The sequence below is a fragment of the Barbatula barbatula genome, assembly GCF_947034865.1.
Source record: "Barbatula barbatula genome assembly, chromosome: 19".
In the NCBI taxonomy this organism is placed as follows: Eukaryota; Metazoa; Chordata; class Actinopteri; order Cypriniformes; family Nemacheilidae; genus Barbatula; species Barbatula barbatula.
In genome coordinates, this window is record NC_136782.1 from 1,882,494 (window position 1) to 1,891,545 (window position 9,052).

Genomic DNA, 9,052 nt, shown 5'->3' on the forward strand with positions numbered 1-9,052 from the left:
AGTGAAAGCGCTGTATTATGCATGCCAGCAGTTGGCGATGTCACTTTGTATATACACTAGCATCTGCGCACATAAACATATCCAGTAGGGATGTAACAATATCACAGTCTCACTGTACAAAAATACCTCGGTATGTGCGGTATTTATAAAGACCAATGACGATTTTGGACAAAAAGTGCCATAAGTGTTTAATAAACAATAATTGAACATCGCAATGATGTATGAATTAACTTATGCTATATACATCTTTCAGGCCGTTTCTCTATTGAATTTATTAGTCATTTTAGTGTTAGTCTATTTTCCTCTTATTCCTGTTTTGTATGTTGGTAGGATCAGGATAAGGAGTATGTGGGATTTGCAACTCTGCCAAATCAGGTTCACCGTAAATCTGTGAAGAAGGGCTTTGACTTCACTTTAATGGTAGCAGGTAATGTCCTAACGCCTTTACTTTTAAAACCTAAGACCAAAAATAAAAAACGTTTTGAAATGAAATGCTGTTTGTTCTTTTTTTACAGGAGAGTCAGGTTTAGGAAAATCCACCCTTGTCAACAGTCTCTTTCTAACAGATCTATACAAAGACCGAAAACTGCTTAATGCTGAGGGTGAGACGCGCCTGCCCTGAGTTTCTCACATATACACACAAATGCATTCATTACAATCATGCCTTCACTCACTCGACCATCCAACCACCCGCCTCGATTGTGAAATGGGTCAAGAGAAGAGTTTTGTGGTGAATATTTTCTCTTTGTTTTGTGGCAGAGAGAATCACTCAGACGGTGGAGATCACTAAACACACAGTGGACATTGAGGAGAAGGGTGTCAAACTAAAGCTCACTATCGTAGACACACCGGGATTCGGAGACGCAGTCAATAACACTGAGTGGTACAGAGTTTTACACTTATACTATGTATACTATTGCCCGATCCCATTTCTACCCCTCTGTTTAGCCCGTTCACGTGGAGGGATGTCTCGGTTGTCTTTTGATTGGAGGGGTAGGTGGAAGGGCCTTCAAAAGAAGATTTTTCGGGACCTCACTTCAAACGAAGGGGTATAACATTTTCCAACATGGCTGCTCATGCGAGTATAATGTAAGCCTTTATTTAGGCTTTAATACGGATTTAAACAACAAATAATCATCTTATGTTCAATTTAATGTTGTGTTCACCTTTTTGTCTTGAATACTTGAAACGTTTATAAAAAGTCGGACAGTTTTAGTAACGTAACTCTTTACTGATTGCACGATAGAACCGCAACATTCACAACTGCGAAAAAGTCATTGTAACCATGGTCGTCTACGGAATGCAATCACGAACCGGGGGAAGCAGAACGCGCTCTGGGCCTCGCGTTCGCCCTCAGATTCTCCGCCCAGACAGAGGGAGAGATCCACGGAATGCGATCACAAACACTGGGTTAAGCAACACGCACTCCGCCTTCACGTTTTAGGCTGATATCCATGAAACTGATACAACCACAGCTGACAGCAGCATTTTGGAAGTTTGTGATAAACTCTGCTCGGTCAGTGACGAATTATAATGACGTATGACAGTAGAGTAGTTGTGTCCCTTTTCTTAGGGGAATGTCTTTAGCCCTATAAAATAGAATTAGAATTGGGATTGGGCCTATACGTGTTTGTGTGTGTATGTATACTGTATGGGCCATTCTATAGAATTGGAGCAAAATCAGATTTGGAAACTTTTTTTCAGAATTTGTTTATGTATGCATTTCTAGTAATTGTGCAGATCATTTTCATATTGTAATTGCAAAAGTTTTTTGAAAATTCTTCCTCTTCTCAAATTTTGTCACTACCAAAACACAATAATATGTCATTTAATAAGAAGGATTATATTTATATGTTAAGATTTTGTTTAAATCTACTTTTTAAAGATATTTCTTGCTATTTAAAAAAATCCACATGTAAAGCCATAACATTTACAATTTTGTAAAAAAGTGTAATTTATGGGATTTGTTGTATTTTAAATCTGATCTTTCTTTGTAGAAGGCATGACATCATACCGATTTCAAAGTTAAGGATTCATTAGTTATATATACGTTGAACCAAACACAATCTTAGCATCTTTGATGATAATTTTTTATACTTTATTTTTGACAAAACATCGCAAATGTCGGTTGTGAGACACATCTTAAGTAGTGATGGTAATGTTTTGGTAATGATCACAATATTTAATTTGCACTGCTGAATCTGACTTTCAACATTTTATGTTAATACAAATAACTAACTCTGTTGCACATACGCACGCAGCCAGCACATATAGCAGACACACATCTGACAGTAAATATCTAATAGAAAACCTACAGCTCACATACTATATCACTATTAAAACATACTAAAATACTAATGATTTGCATAACTGTACAGAGTTTTGTTTATTTCCCCCAAAAAAGGATTAAGTGTTCCTTTTCCTCACTACCGAAACCATTTTTGTGGAAACAATGATACCCAGAGTGATTTATTGTAATAATATGATCTGTGCCTGTTTTCAGCTGGAAGTCCGTTGCAGACTACATAGACCAGCAGTTTGAGCAGTACTTCAGAGACGAGAGTGGACTGAACCGCAAAAACATTCAGGATAACCGTGTACACTGCTGTCTGTACTTCATTTCACCCTTCGGTCACGGGTGCGAATGATGTCATTTTTTTACACGACCCATCAGATGTGACTAAATGAACCTTGATTGTGCTTTTGTGTGCTGTAGTAGGTTAAAGTTGATTGAATTATTACCACAGTGTCACACTTAAACGAGTAAGTGTCTATTCAAGGTCTGTTAACACACAAGTTAACTATAAAGCGCTAGCGAAATAGAGATAGAGAGACGTCCCACAGGGCAATTGTGCCCCCTGCTGTTATATAAGTGTAATTACAGCCGTGAAATCAAGTCCCACGATGAATCATATTTAATGCAAGACAGCATGAAAGTGTTTACGAAACCTATCCCAGCAGTAATAAATATAGAGAATAATAAGTGTAAGAGCAGTGATGTTCATGTAGAAACCTGTGTTGGGAAGCTGCACGTGTTCATATGCTCATTGTCTGCTGTTGCGTCTGGTTCAGATTAAGGCCTCTCGATGTGGAGTTTATGAAAGCTCTCCATGAGAAGGTCAATATCGTGCCTGTGCTTGCCAAAGCCGACACGTTAACCCCCAACGAGGTCAAGAAGAAGAAAATCAAGGCAAGTGCTTAAGCTGTCGAAAGCTGTTGTTTGTGTCGTAGGTTTATTTCAGTTTTAAACCTCTGCTTATAACAGATTCGAGAGGAGATTGAGCAATATGGAATCAAGATCTACCAGTTTCCAGATTGTGATTCAGACGAGGATGAGGACTTCAAACAACAAGACCAAGAACTCAAGGTTTAAGTTTAATCGGCCCTGTTGTCAAGTCATGTCAGCTTTATTTATATTTCATTGTTACAAAGCAGCTGTACAAGAAAATATTGACTATAAGCAAAGCATAAAAGGTTACGCAAGTCAAAACACAGGTCAAATATAAGACACACTATAAATTCCTATATGCAGTGTTAATTAAATAAGACTATCAAATTCTAGCAGCCCCCCCGGCCAGGCAAAACAGTGCAAAACAGTATGCAAACGGTGGCGAGGAACCCAAAACTCCATTGGAGGAGAAAAAAAACCTCAGAGGAAAACCAGGCCTAACCAGGGGATTCCAGTTCCCCTCTGGCAAAAACTGCAGCCTCTGCACAAGCTCGACAGTGCTCGCACAACAAGGCAAAATAAAAAACAAGATTTGAGATTATCATTAATAATCTTAATAGCGGCTTAAATTTTGTAGAATCGCCATGTCCTTTGTCCAGCTCAATCATCACAGCATTTGTTGTCAAACCCAACATCCTGTGAGCAGTATTGTGTGTGTCGTGGGGGCTTTATTTCTTAGATTATGGCTACAGTGGCCTAATTTTACACAAAAAATGCTGAATTCAATCCATGGTTGAAAAGAAAAGTGACTAATGTTCATTTCCAAAACCAAAATTTTTATGCAATCAACCCTGTTACTGTACGATTCCGAACCCTGTTAGAAGTAGAACATGAAATTGTGTCACCAGTGACACAGGAAGTGACATCATTTTATAGAGTTTGTTGAAAGCGTTTGTCAGGCTCAATCATTCAACCCTGTTACACAAATTATTTAAAGAAATCTCAAACTAGCGAGGCTCTACTGCTCTATTATAGCTGTGCAAATCCTGTGTTTCAGATGAGACAATAACTTTATTTCATTCTCGTCCTGTAGGACAGCATTCCCTTTGCTGTGATAGGCAGTAATACAGTAGTGGAGGCCAAAGGCAAGAGGGTTCGAGGTCGACTGTACCCCTGGGGAATTGTAGAAGGTATGACCGTTTACAGGGCTACTCAAAATCAGAGTTGGAAACTTTTTTTCAGAATTTGTTTATGTATGCAAATTGTAAAATATCAAACGCACACATTTCTATTAATTGTGCAGATCATTTTCATATTGTAATTGCAGAAAGTTTTAGAAAATGATTCCTCTTTCCTCACACACAATAATATGTCATTGAATAAGGATTAATATTTACATGTTAAGAATCTACTTGTATATATAGTTTTTGCTGTTTAAAAAAATCCTCACGTAAAGCCATAACATTTATAATTTTGTAAAAACGTGAAATTTATGGGATTTTTTTGTATTTTCAATCAAATCTTTCTTATCCGATCTTTCAAAATCTCTGATCCATATCGAAATTCATATAAAAAAAATACATCTAAGGCTACACGTACAGGATTCCCCAGAAAGCTCTGTAGGTTTATCATCTTTCGCCAAGCATCTTTCTACACATTTGAGCAAATATACGCCACAATGTGAAAAAGTGAACATGTAGATTCTGGATGGTTTTGTAAAATGGCTACAGTAAGAGCTATGATTTGTGTGTTTCTGTGTTTGACAGTGGAGAACCCAGCACACTGTGACTTTGTGAAGTTGAGAAACATGTTGGTACGAACACACATGCAGGATCTGAAAGATGTGACACGGGAAACCCACTATGAGAACTACAGAGCCCATTGCATCCAGAGCATGACACGCATGGTGGTAAAGGAACGCAACCGCAAGTATGAACTCACAACTCTGTGGCAAGTCCCTGTGGGTTTAAACACAAACTCAACCTGTGTTTGGGGGTGGGTCTCTCCGTTTGGACAGACAGTGGGGGGAGTGTTTGGATAAATCTATTTGTAATTCTGTTCGGTGCCACCAGGGCCGAAAGGCACTTCTCAGCCTGATGTTTGTCTGTGTTTTTCTAAGCAGCAAACTGACCAGGGAGAGCGGCACAGATTTCCCCATTCCCCTGGTACCCAGCGTTGCTGACAGCGAGACAGAGAAGCTCATCCAAGAGAAAGATGAGGAGGTATGCCATTCTCCCTGCCCAGACCAGCATGAGCAAACGCATCATCACGAGGCCCATTTGGACTAAAGGCCATGGGCGGAACCTCACACAGAACCCAAATCTGACGTTGACCCTCAGCGCAAAGGGTCCTGACAGCGATTATTTCTGACCGGGCTTCATATAGTCTGTATATTTGACCACAGCAGTCTCTCATCAACCCTTCACTGCATCTATGCTAGAACGGAAGTAGTGTAGGAGAGTGTGTGTCTAGTGTTCTTATTGTTTGCCAACCTCTGTGCCATGAAGCACTTTTGTCCTGCATTCCACAATGAATGAATCTCCCTCAGAAATGATAAAATCGAGAAAGAACGTTTATTTAGCTTGCATAAAGTTTATTGGGTGTTTTTAGGGCCAAATTTCTATTATTTGAATTGTGAAAAATAATGCAAAATCTGAAATGCTCAAAATGATGTTCATTTACAACACAGGAGTGTGAGTGTGGCTGATCACTGCCCCTCTTGTTTGTGTTTGCTGACCAATGCATCTATGAGCAGAGTGAAAACAGAGCAGACGTATCAAAAAGCGTAACATGCTGACGGATGAGGGTAAAGCAATGTCACATGGGAAGGCCATGTGCACTACTCTCTCATCAGTCAATATGAATTGACTGCATTTCAACAAATACTGTCATGGTGTACATTTACAACCGATACATTCATATAAATCAATTTTGAGAGGTATTGTGCTTCACCATCATAAAAAGTTAACAAAAAGTCATCTTATGTGGAATATAGAATTGAATCTTTAAAGTTTAAGGTGGAATATGACACATGTGGGCAATTCCAGCGTTATGGACGTGAACCATCTGTTTATATTTTACTAAACCCTTGTTGATGGAGTCTAAACATCAGAAATATGTCAGTCTATGAACACATTTTCTATTTTAAAAAGGGAAATAAACATACTTTTTGGGAGACGCCAAATGTAGCAGGATTTGTGTGAAAATGTTAAAATGCACAAACCTGAAGCAATAATGAAAAGAGAAGGGACGCCTCTTTGTAAACAATTAAGTCTTACTTTATTTAAATTTTTATGTGTCCATTTATGAGGAATATGTACCGTTTTGGATGTGACTGACAATACTGATAATGGCACTCATCTCACTGTGAAAAATGGTGCACTGAAAATAAAACAAATTCTTTAACTTGAAGAGAGACCTCACTTGGGTATTTGAACCACCAAATGTTAATATACTGTATGTGTGCTACTAGCATAGTAAAAACCGTTGGTATAAAATTGATTTGATCGCGATACGGTTGACATTTTCACGGAATTGCCCATATGTGTAAACATTTCCATAAGATTGATCCTATTGAATTTCTGCATTATTTCAAACATCCCTCCTCTGCTCTGTAATGGTTTAAATATATTTTCATACTTTAATTTAGTTGTTTTTGTTCTGAATTCCGAACATTTTTGACATTCAAATCTTTGACATCTGTTGACATGACTTCACACTGCATGTCTGCATTCATGCGCGCTGTTCTCAAGATGGATACCCAGCTAACATATGAGTGTTCTCCCTAATCTGTATTTTAATTTCCATGGAATCAGCTTTTATTTGACCATTATTCAAATTCTTGCGCTGATAAATTCATGGCAATGAAGTAGTTGGGAATGAAACCCCTGAACGCATGAGGCGATATTAATATATCATTCACAGAGATCATGATCCGTTGTGAGGAACAAATGCTGCCTATTGTCACTAAATGAATGATGTGTCAAACGTGTTTGTTCTCAGGGTAGAGGTGTTGTGATGTGCTGTATTATTATTGATCATTTGTGGTTCACTGATGGGATTGGATATGCTGGATAGTTCAGAATAAAGCCTGTTGCTTGAGATGTATCTGTTTTATCACAGAGTTTAATCATTTGTTTTCGTGTTCTTTTCAGTTGAGACGAATGCAGGACATGCTGCAGAAGATCCAGGAGCAGATGCAGAGAGAGGCCTATTAACACTGCATCGCTTTGATTTTATGCCTGTCTCCTTGACTAAACACACACCAGGCCAGCATTGAGGTGTCTCTTAACCTTGACCAAGTAAGACTCTACCGGTATATGGGTAAATCTCCTAAAAAACAGGTCCAGGGCATATTTCATCTAAAAGGAAAACATTTATGCTTTATTTTCTTTATGTAAAATATACATATTTTTTTAATGACATTTTGAAATATGACCTGAACATGTAGATTGTTTTTGTAAGTCAAACCACATGAATCTTGTTTTTTGGAGAGCATTCTGAGTGCATATTATTATATGGAAAAATGTCTTTATTCTGTGAGCTGGTTTTGGTTTGTGGGGACAGTAAAAAAGCCCTTTAACCATTTTGCTTGTTTGTCCGATATCTGTTTGTATATACTTGCTTGTTTGTTTTGCTTTTTATAATTGTTCAGCGATAGGTATTATGTGATTATTTAATAATTCTACAGCTACTTACTTTATTTTGTAAAATGTTCATTCATCTGTAATGTTTCTTTCTGTATTTCTATACAAAACATTTAGGTTTCTAGATAAAAAAAAATTATTTTCCTATTGGAGATATGTAACGATTAAGTATTGTATACAATGTACTATAATATATCAAATTATTATTATTATTATAGAAATACTCTATAGAGAGACTTTAACACATCTACAGTATGTGCATGTGTAAAGAAGAAATCTCTGTTTACTGACACCGTTACATTTGTGATGTTACATTGAATGCATTATAGTAAAACTACTTGTTATATTGTCATAGAGAACATAGTTTTTTATCAAATTAGCTTTATCAGTCAATTAAACTTAAATGATATTGAACAGACTTAAAATGTAAGTTAATAATTACCAAAGTGATTTAATAGTAAGTTCTTTCAAACTTTAAGTAAAAGCATTATGCAATTTAAATGCTCAGAGATTAGTTTTAAGTGATAAAATGATCATGGGGACTTTAAGGTAACATTTGGTCATGGTGTGTTTCAAGTCAAAAGAATAATATGGACAGCAATGCATTGATGTGATGTTTGTTTGTTTTGGTCAGAGGAGCAGCTCAATTGTTAATAGAATTATGATGTCATTACATCATAATATTGCTTTGTGTTGTACAAACTTACTACTCTTTATTTTATAATTTATTTTTAATTGGATTGAAGACCATTTTCCTACTGACTTAAACACATTTATGTTTCAAACATTAGGAATAAAGAAGAAATTATTTGACATATATTAACTTGTTTGTTGTATCTGTTCTGTTTTAACTGCGTGTGTGTGTGTGATATGTTTATCTCTCTTGTGTGGCACAGGATGGCAGTAAAGTGCTCAGCAGAGGACATTACTCACCTAAACTCAAGTCTCTAGCCCCATAAGATGTTAAATGAATACAGGTAGATGTATATAAAGTAATTACTAAGGAATCAAAATATAACAAACCAACATGTTTGAATGTAGATACAAATATTTGTATCTTCTGCTGCGTATGCTGCAATAGAGCCGTGCCTGTGGATGTTGCAGGATTTTGCATGCAAGCAAATGCACCGCTTGCGCACCACCAACTAAGCGGCCGCGTTTTGCAGCTTACCCCATGTTTCCCTTTGAAAATGAACTGGTCAAATGCGACTGCGGCGTACCGTGTGAATCCACCATT

The 9,052-nt window shown here is 37.3% G+C and overlaps 1 protein-coding gene across 8 annotated transcripts in view; it reads left to right on the plus strand.

The window, feature by feature from the left end:
- Window positions 1–8,633, plus strand: part of septin4b (septin 4b) — a 48,064-nt gene extending 39,431 nt beyond the window's left edge. For 3 of the 8 annotated variants that reach the window (XM_079482155.1, XM_079482154.1, XM_079482148.1), the window contains 10 exons: window positions 331–427; window positions 516–602; window positions 760–883; window positions 2,504–2,638; window positions 3,073–3,190; window positions 3,266–3,367; window positions 4,263–4,359; window positions 4,936–5,098; window positions 5,292–5,391; window positions 7,324–8,633. In XM_079482155.1, the coding sequence (XP_079338281.1) occupies window positions 418–427; window positions 516–602; window positions 760–883; window positions 2,504–2,638; window positions 3,073–3,190; window positions 3,266–3,367; window positions 4,263–4,359; window positions 4,936–5,098; window positions 5,292–5,391; window positions 7,324–7,386 (999 nt within the window). In that variant the 5' untranslated portion in view covers window positions 331–417 and the 3' untranslated portion in view covers window positions 7,387–8,633. Of the gene's footprint in view, window positions 1–330; window positions 428–515; window positions 603–759; window positions 884–2,503; window positions 2,639–3,072; window positions 3,191–3,265; window positions 3,368–4,262; window positions 4,360–4,935; window positions 5,120–5,291; window positions 7,275–7,323 lie in introns of those variants that run through there. The other 5 variants (XM_079482153.1, XM_079482150.1, XM_079482149.1 and 2 more) reach the window with 5 other exon arrangements.
- The last annotated feature ends 419 nt before the right edge of the window (window positions 8,634–9,052 follow it).